General features: G+C 38.3%; 1 protein-coding gene across 1 annotated transcript; it reads right to left on the bottom strand.

Annotated features, from left to right (window-relative positions):
• Positions 1-514: 514 nt before the first annotated feature.
• Positions 515-27,229, bottom strand: LOC149087729 (ATP-binding cassette sub-family C member 1-like). The gene is made up of 31 exons (XM_089231610.1): positions 26,979-27,229; positions 24,681-24,860; positions 24,396-24,521; positions 22,060-22,197; positions 21,846-21,962; positions 21,239-21,300; positions 19,686-19,814; positions 17,770-17,940; positions 16,703-16,877; positions 14,141-14,395; positions 13,969-14,034; positions 12,052-12,189; positions 11,782-11,928; positions 9,693-9,777; positions 9,373-9,569; positions 7,708-7,884; positions 6,804-6,971; positions 6,500-6,696; positions 5,806-5,962; positions 5,121-5,216; positions 4,691-4,811; positions 4,459-4,603; positions 4,186-4,351; positions 3,789-3,988; positions 3,537-3,663; positions 3,340-3,441; positions 3,072-3,218; positions 2,766-2,924; positions 2,414-2,580; positions 2,120-2,314; positions 515-835 (listed from the first exon to the last, which is right to left on the bottom strand). The coding sequence occupies exons 1-31, from the start codon at positions 27,015-27,017 to the stop codon at positions 721-723; spliced, it is 4,464 nt and encodes a 1,487-aa protein (XP_089087736.1). The 5' UTR covers positions 27,018-27,229; the 3' UTR covers positions 515-720.
• Positions 27,230-27,999: the final 770 nt, after the last annotated feature.

The raw sequence follows: 27,999 nt of genomic DNA, 5'->3' as shown, positions 1-27,999 counted from the left end.
AGCGCCTAGGCTTGCCTACAACGGTACAAATCTTCAATCATTACATTTCACTCATAATTCGAAAAATAGGTAGAAGATGGCAGCATGTACATTTCAACATGTACCAATTCGTTAGAAATTCCACAGAGATGAGTTGCATGTGTAGTTTAGAAGTAGTACGGCTTATCCGGAACCTCGAAGTTTCGACACTCCACTGTACTACCAAATTATGCACTCACCACATAAAAACTGAAATAAACAATTTTTATAAAAAATGAATTCATTCACATTCAAGCCAGAATGTAATGTGCATGTGGTGCGTACTATCAAACATGAAGATGGTTATCGAGGAATTCCCGTCATGTGGTTGGGAATTGAGGCCACCTGTCTTCCGAAATTCGGAAGAAACAAAGTCTTTACAAAATACTGTGGGTTGAGCAACCACAGCATACAAGGGGGGCTGATGCCTCTGAAGCCCATGTGTGCACTGAAGTTATTTTCGACAGAAAAGATAAAAATTCACTTTTTTTCTTCATCTTTTTATTTTGCAGTTAAATACAGTACTGAGGAACGAATGACAAATTTTTGCAGTGATTCATTCCATTTTACATGATGATATTGTATCTGCCTATATTCCACATCGACGAATCCTCTTGACTGAGTTGGCACCAGCAGTAGGTTGGCACCGGAAGGACGAACTAAAGTTCTGATTTCACTTCGAATTGCGCTCGCAATGCGCTCTCAGTTTACATATCCAGCGTCTTTAGCCATCTCGTAGAACTTCGAACCGGGGTTCTTCAGCAGGTCAGATGGGTTGCCACTCTCTACAACTTTTCCAGATTCCATCACGACAACTCTGTAAAATTTTTAAAATGTTTAACACTGTATAATGGTGGAACAAATGAAACACATTCGAGTGGATTTACGAGACAGAGTATATCAGAAGCGAATTAATGGTTTTGCCGCCTTGATCCATTCTATTTTGATTTTCCCGACCACCTTTCCCGAAAATGTTCCACCTCTTTGAACTTGACTTTCTCAGCCTAAACCACTTCCCCGGCTCTCTACAATATATATAACGTGTTGTTGATTTTTAAACCAAGAGCAATCAATATATATGAGGAGGAATGAATTTTCTTTGGGAGTCACCATATAGACATTCCGACAGGTATCTAACTGTTATAGAAACGGGCTTTGATACTCCTATCACCTCTGAAAAAAGTTTGATTGGTCCACTGTAATGAGAGATTAGGGTAAGCTGCATAAAAGTATCCAGAATAAATGACCCAGCATGCTTTCGCGTAGTGTGATTTTGTTGCACGACAATGCTTATTCTCACTCATATCCGTTTAGAACTTATTTAAAGTCCGGAGAGGTGAAAATTACATAGTGACAGATTGAAGCTAAAAGATGTGGAACAAAACCAGTGACGTCTTAAAATGTGAGTCCAGGCTCAGAAGCATGAGTCAAATTGAGGCTCTTAAATTGTCGAAGCTTATTTAGATTTTCAATGAAAAATACTTGTGCATACAATATTGTGATACAATAAATACGATGAAAATCTGCCAGTTCAAGGGGTCCCTGGACCTAGTTAAGACAACCCTGTGCAAAGTCACACCCTTTTCATGACAAGTCGTCTTGCGCATTGCGCAATGCTGGTTAGGTGAGAATTGTCTTGTAACAAAATTACATCCTGCAAAGCGTGCAAGGTCACTTATTCTTTAGAAGTAGATTATATGTAGTATTATTTGTTGTAGACCCCAAACAGTCTTTCTTCACAAATGAAATCTATTTTCTCCTCACATTGTGAGCGGTTCTGCCTATCTATCTACTCTTTGCTGAAGAGGTTGGGCGCCTACAATGACTTTTTTCTAACAAATACGTCAGTGCATTCTGGCTTCCTTCTGAATAGCTTTGTTTAATTTCACCACATTTACAAAATATACTTTTTTGTTCTAATGAATTCATTTTGATGTGATCCATTTGAACAAAATTTGTAAAATGAAAACTACAATGTTTGAATCGTCTGGAATTTTTGAAAAGAAAGCCTTTGCAGCCTAACCGAAAGTATCATTTTAGCAAAAGTAAGTTACGAGGTTACACAATTACGTCACAAGTAGAGAAAACTTATCAAGCTCACGTGTCGTAGTCCAGTATGGTGTTGAGCCTGTGAGCGATCGTGATGACGGTGTTCGCTTTGAATTCCACTCGGATAGTATTCTGAATGAACGAATCGGTCTCGACGTCCACAGCTGCAGTCGCCTCGTCCAATATCAAAATCCTGGTTTTCTTCAATAGAGCACGAGCCAGACACACGAGTTGTCTTTGTCCAACGCTATCAAAGATAAGATATAAGATGCTTTAGAACTTCATGAAATTCAGACGATATTCAACGTTATGACTGGATATATTTTGTTAATTGAATGATTCATACCTCAAGTTTGATCCTCCTTCCGCAACTTCATGATCCAGTTTATCGGGCAACGAAGACACATAACTCTTCAGGCTCGCTTGTTCGAGGCTGCACCAGAGTGCGTCATCTGTGTACTCTTCGTTCGGATCCAGATTAGTTCTCAGCGGACCAGTGAACAGAACAGGATCCTGATAGTAACAATATCACAAAGAGCGATTGAAATCCATGTGCCAATGCCATACATTACTAGCAAGTTATATTTGATATATATTTCTGTTAGCACTATCAACGGTACGTACCCACATTGTTCGCATTAGTTGAAAAGAAGAAGCAAAAACATAGATTATAGAAATGTGTGTTATATCTCTCATACCTGAGGAATGATAGTGAGTTTTGATCTCAGCTGATGAAGACCTATCTGTGAAATATCGACGTTATCGATGTCAATTGTACCGGACACTGGTTCTATTATACGGAACAAAGCCAAGGTGAATGAGGATTTACCGGCGCCCGTGCGTCCGACAATACCAACCTTAAAGGATGTGGAAAATGAAACAATGCCAAGAATTCAACTTACAAAAATTAAATTATACACAAATTAATTTTTTATATATTTTTTAAAATATCTATCATGTGATATTCCTCGAAAACCTAAAAATAAAAAAATATTTTCACCCACCTTTTCTCCTTCTTTAATCTTCACATTCACGTTCCTTAAAACCAGATCTAATCCTTCTCGATACCTGGTGCTGTAAGATTTAAAGTTGATCGCTCCTCGGTTTGGCCATGACTTTGGGGGGTAAAGATCAGACATAACCCATTCGGCCTACGAAGAGGAATGAAATACAGATTTATAAATCAATAGATTTTCATACTTATATAAAAACCAGCTTTGCTAAAAAACGTGGTCGTGTAAAAAACTCACCGATACATAAACAAAGTTTTACCTCTGACGGAAGTTTGGAGTACTCGTCCACTCTTTCCACGGCCACGGATTTGTTTTCCAGTTCAGTGCCCGTCCTGACCAACCAGTTCAGAATACCGTTCACCTAATGGTATATGGTTAAAATAAGTACCAACATTGAGTTCGTCTTCAATATCGAAATATGAAGTTGTGCGTCAAAAGAAGCAATGTGGTACTCACGGATAGAGCATAAGTCAACGACAGACCTGCAACGGCTCCTGCTACCGTACCTCTAGACATAACAGCCAACAAGCCAGCAATCAATATAATCAGATCGCCGAAGAAATTCAGACGAATCTCTAACCACCTTAAAAATAAAATAAAAATTATGTAGAGAGAGAAACATTGTATTTCTTAAAATTTTGGGATCATCATCTTGGTGATAATTTTCGTTGAATTTTAGCTGACGTTTATATTTCGTTCGAACATCACCTGCTGTTAATGTTCCAGAAGAATTCGCAGAGGATGTGCTGGTCTAGTTTTTCTTCTGCTTTCGATATGAATTCCTTGGATACCCTGTATGCCTTTATAGATGACAAACCCTGTATTGTTTCCGCAAAATGGCTGTATATAGGTGAACGAGTTACTGAGACTAATCTTTTTAACTGCCTCGATGTTGCCAAGTATAGTTTCTGTAAAATGATTGGGATAAATAGAAATTTATATTGGTGCAAATTTGTTCATTGTCACATTTTAACGGTGATATAAATAACAGCAATGCGTGAATAAAAAAACGAAAGAAAAGGTCTAACGGAAAGTTAAAGTTCTTCATTTGAAGTTCTCGTGAGTGTATTGCTAACTCAATGGACAGAATTAATTTTTTTTTCACCTGAATGAGGTAGTAGATGATTCCGACGGGAACAAGAAATGCTAGGAAAATAGGCGTGCTTATTCCAATGACCACGAAGGTTCCCACAGCGGAGAAGAAGCAGGCTATGAAACCTTCGATATTCATGGGGATTCCGGTGTCAATATCATCCATGTCTCTTCCGAACCTGAAAATTTCAGTGTGAAGTTATGTCTTTCGTTTATAGTGAGGTAGTAAATCTAGTGACTAAAAGTTTATATAGAGCATTAACTCTTTCATTTTTAATGAATCTACCTATTTATAATTCTTCCTAGTGGCGTGGTGTCGAAGAAAGACGTTGGTGCTCTCATGACGGAATGCAGCATCTGCTTGTGGAATAACGTTGACGCCTTTGCCGCACCGACGGCAAGACACAACGAACCGAATACGATTGCGAAACCTTCGGGAACGAAAAAAAATGACAAATGATTTAGCAACACTCAAGTTTTTGACGTTCTGGTGAACATACTGAAGCGAACAAGCGTACCTTGACAAAAACCGAAAGTTGCATAAACTCCGATCCTCTCGTTTCGTAGGTCAACGTCTTGAGTCCCATCCGGCAGAACTGGATCGCTACTCCATTTACTGAGCCATATGTTCCCACCGACCTAAAGCGATAGAAACGTATTCTGTATGAATACTGTGCGATGTAAATGTGTGCTGGCAATCAGTTAATTCATTCGTGTTCGATTTTCTTACTAAGAAAATGTGGAAATCAATAAAATTTATAGTAGAACGTATAAATAGTAATAACAATAATAATAATAATCACTTAAATATATCATTTATGTATAATTTAAGGAATGATATATAGCCTGAGTGACGAATCATATTTGAATAAATCATCGTTTCAAAAAGTAATTGCCACTAGACTGATATATTTCTTTGTAAAATATGTACGTATATGAAGCACATACCTCTAGAGCCTGATACGCAAAATATCCGATTATAACGCAGAAAAGAATCGGAAAAGTCATGTGTCTTGCATAATTTATGTAAGCTTCTTTTTTCACCTGTAATCGTAAGTGAAAGAAATATGACAACGTAAAAAAACAAGAACGTATACATATCTACGGCGTTCAAAAAAAAGTTTTGCAGTGGTTTTTTAGGGGTTTTTAATTTGAACTAAGAACATATTTGCATAACAAAAATTAATTAACTGTAATCAACAGTTGTAAATATTTAAAAATGTTAAAACGACTAGCTGAAAATGACGACCTGCGTTAGTATAAAAATAAAATCAAGTGAGCAAAAAAAACCACAAACAGCATTAGCGTCGTCTTATGTACTATTGCAAAGTCATCACAACTGACGTCATAACCCTTTTCCTTTCATAGAACAGTTTCACGTTACAGGTCGATCCGCTACAAAGGTTCACTTGTATTTAGATAACTGGCTCCTGATTCATAATCATGACTTAATTAATTGGAAATTCTAATCAGCTGCAGTAGTCCGTCAAAAAATTTTTGTCGACTTCGTCACCTTTGCTTGCACGCCGACGATATACAATTGTAGAAATAACACATTTCACGTAAAACCAAAAATCATTTCTTCAAAATGGAAAAAATAAAAATAAAAAAATTGTTTGCTTGAACTGCTTACTTTTCCAACTTCCATTTTCTCTTCTTCTATCAACCTGGTTCCAGGTTCGCTGCTGGTCGCAGTGCATACCGACGTATTTCTCCGTTTTAAGGCTTTCACGCTGACAGACCTATCGGTCAATGGTCTTGGACTCGTTGGTACTTCTTCACTTTCTGAACTGTAATAGGGAGGGGGAATAAGATGAAATATTTTTTTATTTAAAGTTACATCACAGATTTTCATTACAATTTTATTTCCCCAGAAATTTTGAAAGTATAGTTGGCGTGGTAGCCCAGATCGATAAGATACTCGCCTGAAGTACCAAAGGATGTTTAGAGGTGTTGCGAGTCCGATACTCGGTTCGTCCTTGTCACAAACTTTTCCTGACACAGGGGTACAATAGAAGCGGAAATGACCACAGAAAATTATTGCTACTGCAGGGAGTCCCACATCGAAAGTTTAGCGCATCAACCTCTCGGTTAGTTTAAAAAAAAGCTGCCTTTCGGAATCGACAATAAATTTTAGGTCCCGGTCTAATTAGCCCTCGTGTGAAGAAAATGACAATGGTGCTACAGAAATGATCAAATTTACTAAATATCAGCCCATGCATCATAGACGAACCGTAGATAATTAAAGGAAGAAGAAATACAACACATTATTCATTTCTTATAATTAGACACAAACTAATATACAAGTTGTATAATCGAATACGTACAGCACAGATGCCAGGATGTCTTCGACTTCGGCCTCTGCGACATTGGAGTATTCTTGAACGATCTCTGCGAGTACTCCTCCGATCTTCGCTGTCAGTTCCTCGTAAGTTCCTTTCTCAGCGATCTCACCATTTTTTATGACATATATACAATCAGCCTCGGGCAGAACGGACATGCTGTGTGTGACGAGTATTCGAGTCTGCAATAAACATAATAAATGTGAGAATTTAAATTTAAAAATTGAAATCGCAAATGAGGATGAATGTTCAGAAATGATCATATCAAGTACAAATTCATAAGGATTGCCTTGTTTCGGAGCATTCCATTCTTTCCTATGATGTGCTCGAATATGTGTTTGCCCACGTGAGCATCCACGGCACTCAGAGGATCGTCGAGCAAATAGACATCGGCGTCATGATAGACAGCTCGTGCCAGACTGACTCTCTGCTTTTGTCCTCCACTGAGATTCACGCCCTAATGAAGAAGAGAAAGATATTGATTGAATATTATTATTGTAAAGTTCATACATTTAGGGCTGTTATGCCGTGTTCCAGGCTTCTTCGAAGCAAAAGTTTCGTCCACTACTGCGGTGAACATCTTCAGTGCAGTTTTCGACAAGCGAGGAGACGTAACAACCTCCTTGGATGACCGTTATCCACTGACACTTTTTCTGGAGACGTGGAAGGATCAACCTTGTCGTTGTGACGTCGAGCAAGGGACGTGTCGCTGTTGGTGGGACGTGACGGCTTCTGATTCAGAAAACTGCGCTGAAGGTGTCCATCGCAGTAGTGGACGAAACGTCTGCTTCAAAGAAGCCTAGAACACGACATAACAACCCGAAAGGTATGAACTTTATTATAAACTCCGGCCGTGAAAGCCTGCCTTCTCTTTTCAATATTATTATTAATATTATATACGAAATTGAAAGCTTTCCCGTTTTGTTTAAGGCCGGTATTACACTATAAAATTTTGATAAAAGATCTTTTATAAAACTTGAAAAATTCAACTAATAAGCTTATCGATTCCATTCGAGCAAATGTAATTCGAGCAATGAAAGTAATGATAGGTATTGGTAGGTTTTTTTTCCTTTAAGTGTGCAAAAGATCTTTTATCAAATTTTTATAGCGTAATCTCGGCCTTAGTTTGAAAAGGAAACTTATCGATATCAGAATGAAATCCATAATTTTATTCCTAACTCCAATGAACGTACTTTTTCGCCAATTTCGGTGTTATCTTCGCCAGGAAGAATTTCCAAATCAGGTCTCAAGCAGCAACTGTCCAGCACAGCGTTATATTTCGTCTTGTCCATGTTTTTTACGAAGAGAATGTTCTGCCTGACAGTGCGATTAAGTATCCAAGCTTGCTGGGGAACGAAAGCCATCGATCCCTGAGACGTAATGAAATATAATTAGAACTTATTCACTTACTTACACACCCATTTAACAGAATACAACGCTGATCTATCAATATTAATTATCGGAAGAAATCTGTTACAGTTGAGTAAGGAAGAATGCCCCACCAGTGTTCACGCTTTCAATTTGATGATTTAAAATTGTGGAATTTTAAAATTTATCTAAAAACTAAATAAACCATTTTGACGGCAAGAGAAATCTGAAGGTTCCAGTTGATTGACAACTGCTCCGACGCCATCTTATTTATTATTTATTATATTCCAATAAAAAAAGTACAGAAGAAATCACAAGTAACAAATGTGTTAAAAATGTTACTTGTGAGATAGATGTCACGGAAAAAAGTGACTTTCATTCATTTTTTTTTCAAAAGAAAGTTAAAATATGTGGAATTTTTTTTGTGAGTTTGCAAAGGGCTAAATTATTGTTTTTTTTCCTGCATTTTTATTCCTTTAAGCAATTCTTGATTTGGTTATAATATAAAGATAAAATATTTGAGTGATAACTGGGAATACAATTGTGGTGCAATATTTGAGAGCAAATAATGCGATAAACGAACAAAGTACATAAAGCGTTGACTTATCGATACTAGATCTCTTTTTTCCTTTTCTTCTTTCTTTTCTACTTTGTGACATTGTATCGCGAGTTTACTTCAGAGATGTCTGCTTGAAAAATTGACGGTTTCACTGACGTAGCAATATTCACCAATGTTCGAAAATGGTACAGAAGCTTCATTATTAAAATCAGAACAATTGAAAAATCAGTTGTGGGTGTATATTGTGTAATACTGTGTATAATTCATGTGTGTGTATTGCATTCATGGAAGAAATTTTGAAAGAAATACATGGATACGGGAAAAGTGTCGGAAAAACCGCATGTTGCGTTTTAATGGGTCACGACCCAAACTTGGGTCACAGGGGCGTTCGGTCGTTCAAATCCGCTTGAGTCGTATGATTCCAAAATGACTATTATCCAGTCAGAATCCCCTTATACCCAGGGACTCGAGCTATAAGACACGACACAAACTTGATGTGCAAGGTCTTCCAAGATGGGTCGTTCAAAGCCATTAATTAACGGCCAGGTGCTCTTGAGCTAAAAGTCTCGACCTACACCTGATTCGCAGGGGCTTCCTAGATTAGTCGTACGATTCTGTTTACAGTCTATTTTAAATGCTCTCATTGCGTCACTTTGATTTCACTAATTTCGAAGAGCAATTTCATGGGTCGCAAAGTTGATCTCGTTGTCGATTTTGGGTCTCGGCTGAAAAAGGTTAAGAACCCCTGACGTAGAAGGTTGACTTGTCACTACCTCATCGCGCATGCCCAGATTACTGGATCACGATACAAAAGCAAAATTTACTTCATCATTTAAATAAAAAACAACTAAAAATCATTCTAAATGATCCATTTATGAATCGCATTAATAGAAAACATCTGGAAACAAAGAAGATCCGGTAAGAAAATTACCACAACATCAACTGATCCCGAAGACTTGTACATATCTCCTAGAATGGCCGACAGCAACGAGGATTTACCCGATCCAACCGGACCGATAATTGCCACGAAGTTACCTCTGGGCACATTCATGGTTATGTCTTTCAATATGGGATTGCTTTTTGTAGGATCCCAAGAGAATGTCGCATTTTTCAAACTCACTGCATCACCTATGGCAGGAAAAAATATCACCAATAAATGTAAACACACATACAAAGATTAAATCAACTTCGACACGTCAATAACTTATCATAAATCACAAGTTGTAGGACATGAAATTATTATGGCCTTACCTTTACCAGGGTTACTTCCTACAAGGTGTTCGTCTCTTTCTTCGGCATTCAAAAAGATATTCAGTCTCTTCAAAGATACGAGGGCCTAGATTGAAACATGGAACGCGATTGAGGATTCCAATACGTTAAATAAATAATTAGATAATACGTAAATGAAGTAGAGTTGGATATTTGTTCGCAAAATTTGTAATCAATCGTAAACCTGGACTTAAGGTCTTATTTTAATCTTCTATACACAGTATACAGGCCGTCTTGTAAGCCCTGGTTCGGTTTTGTCTCATCAACCATTCGTTGTAGAGGTATAGTTCTAATTTAAAAAATGCACAAAATGTGTTTGGAAATCACTCTGTATCAGTTATCAGTTATGAGAGTGATAATATAGTGTGTCATAAAATAAAAATCTAAATTTTTACACGGTCCCCCTGTCCTTTAACTTCTAATTAGAGAGTTATTTCCATGTCTTTCCTGAGGCCAGGAAAACAATTCCATTTTTCTAAGTGCAATATTCGCTAACATATTTTTCGATTCAAAAATCGGAGAAAAGTTGGGAAAGAACACCATAAACCAGTGATTGTCTAACGTTTGTTCCCAGCGGCTCCTTGGCCTAATTCATGGCTGTGCTTCCTGGTACGTGAATCCCTCACAAAGAATGATGAAAGCTTTGAACAGAGCACAAAGGTCATTCCTCGGAAGACCCGACTACTTCATTTCCAGAATGACATCTCTATAGATACAATTGTCTGCAGCAACCTTGGAGGAGCAGCACCGGAATTGGCCACAGCATCCATGTCAGCATGTCATATGGCACCGGAGTGAGTAGATCTTGTAGGGATCACACGGATCATTATAGGATCTGACGGCTCCAAGATTGTAAACGTGACAGGTTGCGCGTTCGTCGACATGCGCAAAGATGGATCAACCGTTTACTAATGGAGTAGACGACTAACAGGCCATAATGTTGTCTTCCAGGCGTAGCTGTACGCGATTCTCAACGCCATTACGTGGGCAGTGAATTGTTCCAGCTCAGCGGCTATCTTCACGGACTATGCATCTAGTATATTAGCTATTCAAAATCCTCGCTCTCAATATGGTTATATTCGTCAGATACGCTAACTTATATTTCGTAGCAGGAACATCTGGATTCGTTGGAACATTCAGGAGTGACGGGGAACGAAAGAGCGGATAACTAGCGAAAGCTGCCACAGCTCTGGAGCTCATAGACATTACCGTAGCCTAAAAGTGATGCTCGCCGCCTCTTAAAAGAAAACCTGTTGCAACTATGGGAAAAAGAATGGGACAAGGACGCATACAAAATCCAACGTCGAGTACAATGATGCATGCATGTATGGCCTCGTCTAGGTCTCTCAGAAGCTTCACAAACCCGGGGTTTTTTTTAGATTTCATGAATTTTTTTCCGCATAATCGATTATCCACCATAACTCGAAAACGGTTCGAAATAGGACAGGGTTGGTGGGGTATTTCATGATCCACTAGGGCTCGTCTATCTTCGTTTGGCAGAATAGATCGAATTCACCCTGCATATCAAACAGCTTCCGGCTTCAACAATTGACTATTTTGAAAGTTCGCCAGAGCTGGACAAATGCCCGAGATGGGCGAAAAACTGTCAGGCAGCAATGGTTCTTGGGCCTCAACAATGTTTTTTGGAATTTTTACTTCCGTTACCGTTATTCCTAAACAATACGTTTCATTGTTTTCCTTTTACAATGGTTTGCCGCTTCTTCAATGCTCGCAGTATATGGTGAGAATGCCCGAGTGGCAATATGCTCGTCTTCAACTATGAAGGTCCCCATCAAGGCCCACGGGTTCGAATCTGTGTGGGCACAGAACATCAGAAAGAAGTTCTTTACTTTTCCGAGCCTAGGACATCCACCGATATAGATGGCGCCTTCATTTCCCACTCAAATCCATTATTTGGAAATTGCTGTATGGCGATATATGACCGGAGTTGGTGTGCGGTAAAATAGTATATGGAGAGAAAGCCCGGACGGTATCGAGTATTTTTGCTAGTTTGATATAAACAGGGACTAATAAACTATACTAATTATACTAATAAATTATATGTTCGAACCTGAATGCAGTCGGCGAGTATTTCGGGCATTTCCATGACAGCGTATCTGAGGATGTTCAAGAGATTCAAGGAGACAAATACTGTGTTCGGATCCAAAATGTTCTTCGGGTCGACAAGGATGTAAGTGACGAAGCAGGCCACGGCGATCTGTGTGAGTTGAGCATGAAAAACGTTTGGATGCATAAACGTATTCCACTTATTTTTCGTGTGATTAAGAATTCTTAATTAACATTATGAAAGGCTGGAAATATATATATATGTTTTTCTTACCAGAAAGGGGGCGCATCCCCACACGTAAGCACTCGTAGCGAAATAAAACTGAAAAGTCCTTATGAAGCGAACTTCTGAAGCTCTTATGTCATTGAGCTTGTTCATGAACGGTATTTCCCATGCGTACAGCTTCAAAACCTTGGAAATTCAGAGAAAAATAATGACGTCTATTATTTTTAATTTGAAAATTTTTCTGTCTTCAATCAACAGGAAATCAAAAGGAGATTGGAAAACGAAACTAGAACACTGTTAGTCATTGCATAGCAAAATTTGTTCGAATTTGCTAGAAATAAGTAACACAGCTCAATTACACTGCTTGCATTAAAAAACTTTTTAACTTGTTCCAGGGTACAACATGTGATTTCTGTGTTTACTTAGACCGAAAAATCATGAAAATGATGATCGTTTCCCCCAAACTTTGTTTTTGTGGTGAAGAGATCGATGTTTGTGTGAATCTGTCATTTATCAGTGTGGAATATTTAAGATGATAACAAGGGGGGGGGGGGGAAGTTCGCGTTGATATAATAATTTTAAAAACTAAATTTATAAATTTTAGGGTATATATCACGTATCTAGAAGTTTAACAGGAAAATAAAATTTGAGTTAAAATGAATTTCAGATTAAAAAAAAAATAAAGGGATTTTTTTCTATTCAAATTTCCTTATTCCTTTCATCTTCACGATTTAGCTCACAAAAATAACTTTCATGATATTTTCGATGTGTTCACCCTTATATACATTGGATATTCAATTTTTGTACTGATTTTTATGCTTTTCCACAAGCTCAAGATGGTTTTTGGCCAAGTGATTACCTGGAAACCCGTTAAGCATGACATAAGATATATCCCGAACTTCTTTATCGGCCTGACTTTTCTGGGAAATTCTTTGTATTCTACATTATTTACTGCATAATTTCAGTACATATTACACATTGCATCCTCCACGCTCATCTCGAACAATTCAGAGAATGCATGGGTGCTTACCAAAAATAATTCTGGACTTGAAGTATGTAATATGAAAATGATATATGAAAATATCATGGTAATTATTTTACGTAGGCGGAAAAGTGAAGATGAAGTGTAAAAAGAATAAAGATGGAAAAAATTCTCCATTTTTTACAAATTTAAAACTTAATTTTCTGTTAAATGTCTAGATACGTGACTTATATTCTAAAACTTATTTACAGTTTTTAAAATTGTTCTCGGTGCGAAAAGTTTTTTTTTCGCCAATTTTAATTTCCATTCACCAATCAGCCAATGGGAAACGACCAGTTCACAAGTATCGATCCCCTGCACCACAAAAACAAAGTTTAAAGACTTTTTTTAGTCGTAAACCATTCGGTAACCAAGAGCAAAAATTGTGTTACGTAGTGTTATTGGTCTCCAATGCAATTCAATGGAGAGAGAGAGAGAGATGGCTTTCAAAAGAAGACAAGGTATTTTGCGGGCGCATCTGTTTCAGTCTTTAAGCCTTGTTTCATTCCTTAACCCTTTATCCACCACATCAAAGTAGAATAAGAAGAAAATGGCGATAAACATAAGTAAAAATATATAATGATAATAATAAATAATTTTTGTGTAAATTATTTGGTTTGGTAGGTCATTTTAGTTCTAATTAATAACACACACACACAAAAATATTGATTTCAAACAATTAGTTACAATTACATAACAAATTATCTAACCCGTTACTTCACTCGCAGTACTTACAAGTACTGTCAGCAGATAGAGGGTTAATTGAGAACGAAAAAATACATTTTACTTGCTAAATTTTAATTTCCTTACGAACAGATTCTGTTTTATAATCAAGCGCATTGTAAAGAATGACCACAAATTCCAGGATCGTCGTCAAATCCATTGTAAATGCTTAATATCATTTATAAAGGAAAGTCGCATAGAGTTCTTAAAGTGCATATTACCTTGATTCCATTTAAGACCTCGGTTATAAACTTCAAACGGGTATCTTTCGTTTCCATTTGCTTTACCTGTAAACAAAATGATACGCTTTTTCTACATTTCGTTTTTAAAATGGAAGATTGTTCTTTCTCTGAAATTTGCAAAGCATTCATGGTGATACCGAGGATATCATACCTGGATGGAATTAGTCTTTTTGGAGATGTACGAGCTCAGAGCAATTAGCAAACACAAAACTACGAATCCAGCCAAGCAAGAGGGACCCAAGTATACCCATAACAGGGACACTGCTATGATGATCTTCAGCGGGGCGCCGACCAAATTTATGCAGTAAGAGAAGAACGTGTAAACTTTCTCGGCGTCGACAGCCATCAAGTTGACGATCTCGCCACTCGTGTACTCCTGACGGGCTGAACTGCCCAGCTTCAGAGACTGCAAACATGGGAAATAGACGGAAATTCAATGATTTAACACAAATATCGACTCGAATTGAGTAAGAATATGTAGAATTACAGCGATATATTTATACAGTATCACAACTTCTCCCGACGAAACAACGTAAGTACGAATTATGAGGTGCAAAGATCCTGAGCTGCAATAGAGTGTATACAGGGTGTTCTGTAAGTCCCGATGCGGTCTTTATCTCATCACCCGTTTGTCGGAGATGTATGGTACCAATTCAAAAAATATGCTTAAAATGTGTCTAGAAATCCCTTTGTACCAGTTTCTAGAGTGAAAATACAGTGTATCACAAAATAAAAAAAAATGAAAATTTTTATCCAGTCCCTTTGTCTCATAACTTACATTGAAAAAGTTGTCCTGGCTTTTCTGAGGCCACGAAAATAACAATTCCACGTTTCTAAGCGCAATATTCACTGATATATTTGAGTTTGAAAATCAGAGAGAAGTTGGGAAAGAACAGCATAAACGAGGAAAAGCGTTTTCCGTTAGTTTATGCGGTTTTTTCTCCACCTATTCTTAGGCTTTTGAATTAAAATATCTCAGCGAATGAATGCAGTTAAAAACATGGGTCCTTTTTTGGGCTCAGGCAGACAGGTCGACAACTTTCTAATTGAAAGTTAGAGGGCGGGGGGAGTGGAGGGGAAACAGTATAAAAAATTAAGATCTTTTATTTTATGACACATTGTAGTTTCATTCTCAAAACTGGTACAAGGTGATTCCTGAACACATTTTGAACACTTTTTAAATTAGAACCATACCACTACGACAAATGGCTGAAAAGAAGAAGGCCGCATTACAGGACACGTTGGATAATAATTACAATTACAGATACATAAATGGGGGTGTTTCAGAAACGACTCCCTTACTTGGAAATAATCAGACCAGCATCAAAGTTTTTCCCCAATTTCCAGCGCCTGAGGGCTGATTGTGGGAACACAAGCGGGCCCAGATAGGCCTATGATAGAAATATTTTTGAAATGATACAGCGATGGACAGGAAGAGGAAACAAGTGATAGTTTTGATGGACACACACATTCGGAATTTTAAATAAACCAGTTTGGAAAATTAGATACGATTTTAATCATTGATCATTTTCGTCGCACCACGGTCATTTTCTGCAGACGAGGGCTAATTAGACCGGGACCTACAATTTATTGCCGATTCCGAACGGCAGGCTTGTTTTTCATACTCATCGAGAGGTTGGTGCGCTAACCCCTCGATGGGGGGAGGACTCCCTGCGGTAGCAATTTTTGCTGCGGTCAAGTCGCCGTTTTTTGTTGTACCCCTGTGTCGGGAAAGTTTTCTAACAAGGACGAACTGGGTATCGAACTCGCGACACCTCTAAACATCCTTTGGTACTTTAGGTGAGCATTTTATCGACCGGGCTACCGCGCCCAGATACGATTTTAAGTAATAGATGACGCCACAATAGAGCTCCTTTTTTTGTGGGCGAGGGTTGGTGTTTGCAAACGTCCTATCAGCTTGAACAGCTCATCTGTGAGCTATAAGTAGGGTTCGAAAACTGAAAAAGGAGGACACCTGCGTGCGCAGCGTCAGTAACGTCACTTTTCCCAATTTTCACGATAGATAGCGCCACTGTTCTGACCAATGGAACCGACCACAACAATAATTTTTCCCAACTCTAAAACAGACCTGCTAAAAAAAAAAAAAAATCATAAAAAATTCTGAGAATTTTTCGGCGGCTGTAGGTGAATGCGTGTGAAAACAACCCTCTCAAAAACACTCATATCAATGAAGAAACATACGTTTTAATGTAGGGAAAAAACATTTTCCCCCGAAAAAAAAAAATAATAATTTTGGGAACCTGAAAAGCAGGACAAAAGGGAAATTTTCCGAAACGTAAAGAGGACGCTTGAAATGACATAGAAAAAGATGACATTAAGGACACTAAAGGAGGACGGTTGGTAGGACCCTACGGAGGACCCTAGCCATAGGCATCCATTGCAGTGGAGGCATTGCACAAGGTAGCTTTAAATTTCACTCTTCACTTTTATCATGTCATTGCTAAGCTGAACCAGATTTGATCCATGTCAAATGGACAGAATGAGTCACTCACTGTCTTAAATATATTCAGCCGAGACTGTGGCGCTACCTATTAGCCGAAGCTGTGATAAATTCTTTAAAATTTCGGTGCGTTTAAAATTCCAGGTCCTTGTGTCCGTTGAACGTACCACTTATTTCCATTTTACTATCGATCGCTGTTTCAAAAAAGTTAGGGAGTCTTTTTCGAAACATTGTATGCAATTTGCGCATTACTTTTCGGTAAACTGCTGAAATGACGGTGGACTTCAACTGAAGGGCGAAGCTCTCAGCGTAAAACATGGCCGCATTATACGATGCTATTCCGATCATCTCGACGATACAAAGCACCACCACGTATAAAATTCCCTTCCACAGGTAATCGTCGCTAGACATGAAGGATATGATGAGACTGAAATCAGAAAAAAATATAATGAAGCTTGCGGAAAAACTGCGATAATAAATCAAAGAAATCACTTAATCCGTCAGATGATGGCATGAGCCATGCTTGACGCATGGTCCGCGGGCCAAATGTGGCTCCCGGAGTCCTCTGATGTAGCCCGTGACCTCAAGCCTAATTTTGAAAAATAAACTAACTGACACATTTCCAGACCATTTACGTGTCCTGCGCCACAGTTCCAGATCATTCAAGCACCCGCGGAACATTCCCAGATTACCGCGGTAAATTCAAATACCACTTAAGTGACTCGTGACACATTTGAAGGTCACTTAACTGACTCGCGGCACATCACCAGAGCACTTAAGTGACGCTGGCACCGCAGCAGCGTTCCAGACCACTTAAGTGAACCGCGGTATATTTACAGATTACTTAAGCGATCCTCGTCGCATTTGAATATTAAGTGAGTTGCTCTCGCGTGCTGTAGTTCCAGACCCACTTGAGTGAACCACGACATATTTAAAGAACGCTATGGCGCAGTTACAAAGCTCTTAAGCTACCCGCGGCACATTCACAGATCAACTGTTGATCTGTAAATATGCCGCGGGTCACTCGAGTGATGTGGAAATATTCCTCGGTGGTCTGTAAATATGCCGCGAGTGATTAAATGATCTGTAATCCAGATAATTTAATTAAGTGGCCCGCAGTCTCCTAAAGTTTGAATACCCTTGGTTAAGATCTTCCCTCAATGTATTCAGGTTATTTAAATGAATTTTCTGGTCATTTTGATTTTTGGAGATTTTCCCACCAATTTGTACGGAAAAAAAAATCGTATTTTGTGTAAAGTAAATGGCATACAGATTGTACAGTTGAACATACAAATTGCCACTTTAATCACGAAACTTACTCGAGCAGCAAAGTCGGAAAGAACAGAGTAGCGACATCATACAGATCCAAGAGAACGGCCCATGCCAGCCAGGGCCAGAACGATTTTACCAGAGCTCTCGTTAGGCTCTGTTGCAATTTCGCCGGTTTGTCGGCTCCGGCAAGTGATGTTATATCATCAGCCTTAGACTGACTGCAAAAAAAAAGTGATGATGAATTACAACAACAACAACAAAAAAAAAACCCCAATGAATTCTGATGCTGCCAAGACTCAAATGAAACTAAGTAAACTTCAAATATAAACCTGACGACTTTGATCCAGTTTATCTATTCTCCTGATGATGCCAACCACTAGTGTTGGGGAAACGTTGAGAACTAACTCAAACGGACGACGGTCTTCGAACCCGAAAAAACAATTTTCCTCAAATGATGGCCGCGAAAACCTTATCAACTATTTATAAACCTTTTTGTTTTTGAAATCATCCGTTCACCTTATGGGTTGCATTTTTCTAGTTTTATAAATGAACTTTTATGAAAATTTTATATTGCAATCCCGCCGATACGTAATTTGTCATTTGAACCATTGGTCATATTTTTAATAAACAAAAATTACCCAAATAACTACCCCATTTTAATGTTCCATTTATTTTACACGGGACCGTATAAACTTATGTATAAAACAAAATTCAATTTTTCCCTCTGTTCCTTTGTCCTATAACTCGATTAGAAACCAGTTGATTTGTCTCTCTTGAGCCAACGTTATCTGTAGCGGAAGGCCTTTCCGCGCGAAGCTTGTGACGTCAGTTAAGGCCATCTCACCAATACCCAATGGATATATACTACACAAAAAGGGTGAAGATGACGAATGCGTCAGCCTTCTATATCCAATGGCTACAGGTGAGATGACCTTCTTCAGTGACGTCACGAGCTTCGCGCGGAGGCCTTCTACTGTAGATGGTGTCGCCTGAGCCCAGCAAAAAAACCTTCATGTATCTAAGTGCAATACAGTCGAATCCCACTATAACGAACTCCAAAAGACCGGAGAAATCAATTCGTTATAAAGGAAAATTCCAGGTTTTTGAATTGTTCCTATGTAAACCTATCTGGGGGATCCAAAAAGTGTTCGTTAAAACGAGATTTTCGCTATAACGGTATTCGTTAAAACGGGATTCGGCTGTATTTGCCGAGGTATTGCTCATTGAAAGAAGGGGACATTCAAGAATGTAGAAAAGTTCTAATATAAACTGAACCGAAATTTTTTTTTTCCGAATTTGTCTCTTAAATATGCTGTTCCTTCATCTCATTTTCAGTGATTTTAATTTCAAATATTTTGGCTAATACTGCCGTTAGGAACATGGAATTTTTGTTTTGTTGGGCACGGGAGAGACATGGCAACAACTTCGCGACGCACGTGTGCCATCTTTGACTTTATACCCAATATACAGATTCTGTGCATTTCTTTCTTTCTATACAACGATTTTCGTCGATTGTGCTTTTAGATACCGTTTAAATGATAGAATACGGTATCATAGTGGTGAGATCAAAATAGACACATTTGAAGACAAATCATAAAAAGATAACATTTTCGTTCCTACCATTATCCAAAAAAATGACACATTTATTGAATCGATTACATCTTTCTGATATCATCACAATATTATCGATCGGGAGGACATTGATTTCATTCACAACGACGCGTAGAGAAACGAACGGGAAAGGAGATTATTCAGTGAAAGAAAATTTTGTTAAAAAGAAGGATGATTAATGAGTTCTGGTGGCAAAACATCGATATAATTTCTACTTATAACAATATACGAGCGACACCTCGTCAACGAATAAATACCTACATCTTCATTTAAGAAATGTTTTCAGATTCTGAAGAATCGCCAAGTTTCATTTATGACACTATTACATACAAAGTATAATAATATATATCACCTTTCTCTGGTGTCTGACCACGGCCATTGTGTCAGGAACTTTTTCCAAAGGTATCGGGCTTTCATCTTCTTCGGCAACGGTGGGAAGTCCTCGACTGTGAATAATGTCCTCGCTCCTTTATACACGAATCTAATGGATCAATTGCATTAAAAATAAATCATTTTCACCAAAATATCGATCAACCGTATTTTTTATATGATGTATTTTTGTAATTTTTGTATTCTATTGAATGTGGGTAAATATTAGATCTTTTTAAAGGGCTTATCAGATCGCCAGATTTTGGGAGATCCGTTCCTAGTGAAAAAAGTTATGGCCAGTTACGAAGAAATGCCGTAGCTTGAATTTCAATCGGATTTGTTTAAACTGTTTCCACCTCCTTTAAAGGGGTGAGTCAGTTGTGTCGAAGGTTTGTGTTTATCTCATAGTTTGCACATATATATATATATATATATCAAGTTTAATGTGTGCGTTAAGTTTTTTGTTGCCATCTATTATTCAAATTGCGAGTAAAATGTAATGATTGGATATTTGTACTGTTGTAGGGTCTGTTTCAAGGCTTCTTTAACGGAGAGATCGGCTTGGGATTTGTGTCTGGAAGTTATAAAGCAGTCTTTAGCTGACCTTCACTGCGTCACCTGTGAGGATCGAACCTGGTTACTCGCGATGCGAATCTATCACGATGACCACGCGACCGCACAACGGCCTAATCAGTAAACTGCCAATTTGCATAACTGTTAAATTTCCTGCACAAGAGCAACCTCATCTGAAAAGATGGTCGTGAACAGGGGCGTCGAAAGTATTTTGAACCTGTGGGTGCTCGTCTTGAGCGTTATGTAGGGACTTTTGATTTCTGAATCCCTTGTGGGGGGTGCTTGGACTCGTTTCACAAATTATCGTAGGTACGGAACATCTGCAGAACCCCCGGGTTCGACACCACCGGTCATGAACGAAAAGTCTAAGAAAAGACGCTAAGGAACTGAGTATGATCTGAAATAAGGATTCAGATAAGCTGGGGCCGCACAATGCGACACAAAACACGGAGAGACAGTGTTTCCCAACCTTTCTGATATTGCAGACCCCCCCCCCCCCCTTTTATGAAGGTGAATGCACCGTGGATCCCTATAGCGAATGCCAATTTCGAAATTTCGATCCCTCCGATTTTTTTTTATTTTTTATGTATGGATGATACATGTTATCCAAGCATTAAAATCATTCCACAAACCCCCGCAGGGGTCCGCGGATCACAGGTTGAAAACTTGAAGACACTGATCTACAAAATTCTGGCTACTCATTATATCACCGGTAATGTAACATAATATAAACGGTGTAAATTTTTATGTACAAATAATGCATGCATGGCCCCCACAAGGGTGGAACGACTGGGGACTGGGACAATTTTACCATCATTTCTTGTTTTTTTTTCCTGCTATAAATTCACTATCTAGGGGCCCGTGAAAAGTCTGGTCTGGGAAGCCCACTAAAGATCCCAGCCTAGGGGCCCGGCCCTGCTCTAGGATGGCGGGGGACATGAATGCATGATTGTTGAAACATACCCACTGAACCAAGTGAAGGTTACAAAAGAGAAAAATGGCGTTTCTTCGACCGGGTTCTTCACCTAAAAACGAGGCAAAAAAATTTCGATATTATATATGCTATGTTAGTTATAATTCTACTCGTATCATTTAAAAGAAAGAGCTGTTAGGGGCCATTCAAGTATTACGTTAGCAGATTTTTAGTCATTTTTGACCCCCTCCCCGCCCTTGTCTGTCAAAAGTCAGCAAAACACTGACCCCCCTCCCCTTGTCAGCAAAATTTCGTCAGCAGCTTAGAATATTTCATATCTTCAATAAGGGTGGTTGATGACGTAAGCAACCTTCAACTCCCCCCCCCCCCTGTCATCAAAAGTCAGCAAATCTGAAACCCCCCCCTCGATGCTGAAGTAATACTTGAATGACCCCTTATACATAATTCTGGAAAATAAATTTCTTTGAAGGAAGATTGAAATAAATTAAATTATTTAAATGATTTCATACTTTTAATTACATTTATACACCGACTCCGCTAATCAGTTTCCTGCCAGTAATTGTTAGTAATTCGTTCTAAAAATAACTGTAGGCTATTATATATTTTTTTATTATATGAATCGAACTTTACCCTTACCTCCGTTGAGCCCGGAGCAGATGGTTCGGAAAACAAACTGAAGAAAAACTGGCAAAGTATTAAAGGAAAACAGAACGTCTCCAGAATGTACTTGTGATAACTCAAATTCGAGTGTTCCTGTAATATTAAAACATGAAGACGTGATTAAGAGTATTTAGTGAGAATCATTTGACTAATTATATCCATATTTTCTCATTTTTGATTCATTACGTACCTCACTAAACGCACCTATGAGTGTGGATCTGAACGTGAAGATACCGCAAACCATCAAGACGAACCAGAATATTGACATGAGACTCGAGGATTTCCTTCCGTGAGAACGGTCATAAATGAGTAGGCAAATCACAGTTATCTATGAATGAAAAACAAATCTAAAAAATCAAATGCTTATAATCATATTATACAATACCATTCAATGATGGATATGTATTCAATTTTGAGCTCTAAAATCATTTATTCCCTCAAGCCCGGAAGAGAGGTGATGGACTTCCTACCGCTCAGAGCATTAGGCAATGGTATAAAACAATTCCGAGACATGGGTTGTCTGTGTAAAGGGAAATCCCCTGGTCGTCCCCCGCATGTCAGACGGAAATGTGGAGCGCATCCGACAGAGTTTCGCACGTAGTCCACGGAAATCCACTGGCAGTGGATGCAAACATGCTCGCAAAAGTTTGGGACGAATTTGACTACCGTATAGACATATGCCGTGCATCCCAAGGTGGACATATTGAGCACCTTTAATTTGGTTTGCAAAAAACTTTACGATCAGCCGTGTAATATACAATTAATCTTAAGTGTCTGTTCAATATTTTTCGTAATATACGCATTTCAAATCGGGTGACTCTTTTTGAAACACCCTGTATTATATGTAGCAGTGTGTGTGTGTGTGTGTGTGTGTGTGGTTCTTAACCTTTTTTCCTTCCCACGCTCCCAGTGCAATGCGACTTCCCGCCTCCCTACTTTTAGATAATGCGTTTTATATCTGTTGAAAAATTCATTTTTTTTCAGTAATTAATTGCATTAATTCTGTGGTATTTGGTCAGAACGTGATAACTCTAAAATCACAATTTTGAGATTTAATCATTTTCATTGTCATTTAAAAATCAAAAATAAAGCATAAACACAAATACAAATGAAAATATCATACGTCAGCATGTTGTTTAGCCGTACGCGAGTATTTGTGCATTTATCTCACTTCTAATTAGTTATAAGTAGCAAGACTTACTTTTAGATCAAAAAGCCGTTTTTTGGAGATATCATGTTCTGACCAAACACCATAGAATTAGAATTATCCATTAATTAATTTCTATGAATTATTTTACTCGTTCTTCACTTAATATTTGGATCAAAAAGCTATTAATATTCTTTTAATAATTCTTCACTTATTCATTCCAGCTACAACAACTACAAATTAATGCACACACTTTGACACTACAATAAGTGTTTTTTACATTTTTCCTGAGTCATGTTCACGATGGTATCAAATCTCATTTGCACAAGATGCAAAAACACGAGGTACCAATGTAAACAAACCACGAAATAGTTTACGTAAATATAATGGTATTTTTTTCTCAACCGAAACGAAAACAAAAGTACTATCGCTAAGCAGAAAAGAAACTTTTACAACACAAATGTCGCGTGGCAAAAGCGGAAGCCGAGAGATGAGGTGTCGAAATATTGGTATGATTCATATTTATTTAAGAATTAAAAAATTTAATTTTTCTCATCATTTCAATTTTCCTGAAGAATCAGTCAATATGTTGTTAATTTTTTCCCCATCTCTCAACCCCCAAAAAAATGCTCTTCCGCACTCCCGGTTAAGAACCACTTATATACAGTAGGTATCACTTATAGCAGTGGTTCTCAACCGGAAGAAATTTTTTTCATTTCTACGGCTGCTAAAAATCGGATTTATAACACAACTTCCTGGCCGTAACAAAGAACTACTACTCAATTATACAGGGCATTCTAGCTGAAAGAGTCTTAAACACACGCTTTACAATACTAATCATTCAAGGCATTTTAGCTCAATGGGATAAAACATGCTATTTACAATAATACAGTCGAATCTCGTTATAACGAACTCCAAGAGACCGGAGAAATCATTTCGTTATAAAGGAACTCTTCAGGTTTTTACATTGTACGTAGGTAAATTTATCTGGGGGGATTAGAAAAGTTTTTGTTAAAACGAGATTTTCGCTATAATAGTATTCGTTAAAACGGGAATCGATTGTATCTCGGATCCCCACGTGTCAAGCAGCAAACGTTCATCACTCACAATAAAATATGATGAATGAAAATAATATAATAGTTACGATTGTACAAAGCCACATTATTCCTCTTTCGAATGGTACTAAACATGCAGAGAGATCGTGAAATAATGAAATAAATTTAATAAATTAAGATATGTAGCTGGCTGCTATTACCTACTGGGTACGTAGAACGACGATAAAGGGGTTAAGACTATATAAACTCAGCATGTTGTAGAAAAACAAACACATTCGAATTTAAAATTGAAAGCAGTTCAAAAATTCATCTGATAACACTTACATAGGCGAGGCTTTTGACACAAGATGCATAAATGTCGATTTCTCCACTCACGGAGAACGTCCATCCTTCGTACAGAGTTGTACCGAATTCTAGAAGACTGCACGAAAGAAGAACACTAGTGGTAACCTGCAAAATTTTAAAAACATAAACGAATTATGCACACAGTAATGCATGTACAACTGTTTCAAAATTTGTATTCGTATATGTAGACGCATCTAAAATACCTTTAAACATCGAATCTCTATATAACTTATTATAAAAATAGATTTTGAATAGAAATTTTACAATTTTGGTGATGCACAATAACGACCATGGCAAACTGTTTCCTGCAGGACTTTTCCAATGTACCAAAACGTATATTACAGCAGCTATGACGAAAACCCCACACGGAGTTAGAACGAAAATGCTTTGCTGGAAACAGTTCGTGAAATCTGGCAAATCCGTATTCCACGTCACCTCATTGTCCTGGAAAAAAATAAATAAATTGAATTCAGTATCGGTTTTATTTTCTCGGTAATTACTGACCAAAGGCTGATATTGCCAATACGTGGCGTAGTCAAACTGGACTGTTTTCGGAAATCACTGTTAACCTTTACAAAATATCCTCCGATAACGAGCACATTTTCGTGTTGGATATGAAAATGCCAATTGAGTGTGTTTATCTAGAAACATTGAAATGAGAATGATATTTTTCAATCCTCTCGCTCTACTGTGGATTACAAATGCATTAATTTTGAATAGGTATGTGTAGTATAAGGTTGGATTCGGGGCTAAAGGTTTCGCCCTTTAAGCGGTGGAAAAACCCCTAAACCCTATATAAAATTCCACACCTTCTACAAGAATATTTTTTCCGATTTCGGAAACAGAAGTGATTGAAGAAAGAAGAAAGGTTTTGGGGGGGGGGGGGTTCAAGTATTTCGTCAGCAAATTATTAGCCATTTTTGACCCCCCCCCCCCCTGTCAGCAAAATTTCGTCAGCACTGGCCCCTACCTCCTAACGCATATTGGTGGGATCAGAAACGAACGCGGGTGGGAGGGGGGCATATGGGGTTCGTGCGCCTCCCCCCTCCCAGACGAAAAAAAATTATTTTTTTAATGCAAAAAACATTTAAAAAAATATCCAAAAATGCTTTTATATGTTATTATAATCGATTTCTGTTAATTTCAATGCTATTTCAACGGTAAGAACTCGGAATTTCTTTTTAAGAAATTCATTGCGACCCACCCTTTAAGCCATACATGGGAAACCCTTGGCTCGAGGACCAAATGTGGCTCTGAAGATTATCTGATGTAGCTTGCCCCCTCAAACTCAATTTTGTAAAAATGGACTAAGCGGCACATTTACAGATCATTTAAATGACCCGTGGCGCAATTCAATGGCACATTTTCAGATCACTGAAGTAGGCCCGTGGCACATTCAAAGATCACTTAAGTAACCCGCGACACAGTTCCAGAACACTTGAATGATCCGTGGCACATTTACAGATCCCTTGATTGACATGTGGCAGAATTTTAGAGCACTTAAGCGACCCGCAGCGCGGTTCTACATCACTCAAGTTACCCGCGGAACATTCCCTGATTACTTAAGTGATCCGTGGAATAATTACGGATTACTTGAGTGATGCGTTGCGCAGTTTCACAGCACTTTAGCGGCTCGGATACATTCTCAGAGCACTTAAGCGGGGCCCGGAAACATTTTCATAGCACTTAAATAGCCAGAATACATTTCCTGAGCACTTGAAGGATCCTTGAAACATTTAGAGATCGCTGAAGTGGCTCTGTAAGGGATGTATCATTAGGCAGAATGTTAGTTCAGGTGCCCAATAACTATCGAAAGGTTCTTCCCGTTTTTGGCGCACCGAGTAAGATGCCATTAAGAATATTTCATATTTTCACAAAGGGTGGTTGATGACGTAAACATCATCCAACCCCCCCCCCCATGGGCGGAGATACGGGCGTGGGGAGCATTGCCCCCCTCAGCGTCACAGGTGGAGCCGACTGATCTAATGTATACATGTATATATGAGCTGACATCATCATCATTGTGCCCCCCCCCCCAGCTTATAATGACCTTGCCCCCCCAGACTTCCAAGTCAATTCCGCCTATGCGCCCCCTCCCCCCGTCATCAAAAGTCAGCAAATCGGAAACCCCTTCCCTCCATCGATGCGAACGTAATACTTGAATGACTACTAGGTCGTTTCTTCTGTGATTTGCTGTTTTGCAGCGACCTCTATCAGCAAAAAGAAATTTTCAACTAATTTTTTTCCTGCACCTAAAAAATACAACTTTTCGTGAAGATAACTTTTTCGCAAACCAAATCCAAATATATTTAAATTCCTTCAAAGTTTTATAAATTTTTAAGCTATTCACTTATTTATGAGACATCCCATGTTTCACAATTTATATTTTCCTAATACCGTTCTTTACGTTTTTTCCCCTTCAGACTATAGTGATTATAAAGAAGATTCTCTCTAATAATTAATGCTCACCAAGTTAATTGTTCCTGTCACTACTTCAACTAATCTTTATCATGCAAATATAATTTTTCTTTTTCATTCCAAACAATTAAAAGAAAGACTCACCCAGAAGCTGTCTTTACAAAAACCGTACCGTTCGTTCATATCCACGCTTTAGTGCACAAATATTTTCCCGGCTAATTCGGGATATTCCGATGGTCGATGTATGAATTCGACTGAATTATATCATTTCGTTGCTCTCTCGAGGAAAAATTCTAAATACAATCTCATTCCGGACGCTAAAAAATTGGACTCGGTAGAGTTATGCTTTCACTATGCTCGTAATTCTAAAACAACGGGTGAATCAGCCGAAGACACATTCGACCCCATCGCGACCGTATCTCATCTCATAACCATTATTTTTTATCTTGAGGAGCTGATGATAAAGCGAAATTTATTTCGCCTCTGTATCAAAAAAAGTAAAAAGAGAAGGAAAGCTTTTGTTTCTGCTGGAGTGCTCGATAGGGCATTTCGTAATGTGCTGCAGTAAGAAACAAAACAATGGCGTTCACGATAATGATTCTACACTATTCGGTTAACGCTGGGAATAAGTGACTGAAGTGAAAAATACTGTTCGATTAGTTGTGTTTCTAAGACATGGGTGGGGGGGGGGATATAATCTTTTGAATCGCGTAAAAGAAAACAAGATGCAATTCTCATTATACAAGTGAGACTTGTGATGTCAAGCTGAACTTATCAGCGTCATGCAAGCATTTCTCTCGATCGCGTAGGTTGTCAAATACAGGGCGGGGCGACTGGAAAGAAAAACAAAATACGTACGCATTCTCATGTTCGGTAATAATGTAATTTTTTTTTTTTCGTATTCTGGGTTGAAATTGCGTCAGAAATGATGAGTGATGCTCAATTTAATCAAACACGTTCCAGAAATATATTAATCACAGTAATGGACAGAAAAACTGAAGAAAAGTGGGTGCTTAACACACTCAGCGACATTTACGAGTTATCTCACTTAATCTGATGCTTTGTACTTCGGCAATTGCGGGATATGAAATTTCGAGATGTACAGCCTTTTGGGAAATTACAAAATGTTTTGTCTTGCTTGAGAATTTGCACATCGGGAATTACG

Source organism: Pholcus phalangioides, unplaced genomic scaffold (genome assembly GCF_987345545.1).
Source record: "Pholcus phalangioides strain wild (caught in Gottingen) unplaced genomic scaffold, Ppha-v1.0 ptg000004l_1, whole genome shotgun sequence".
Lineage (NCBI taxonomy): Eukaryota > Metazoa > Arthropoda > Arachnida > Araneae > Pholcidae > Pholcus > Pholcus phalangioides.
The sequence above is the reverse complement of the archived record's forward strand: the minus strand, read 5'-3'. Positions and strand labels throughout refer to the sequence as shown.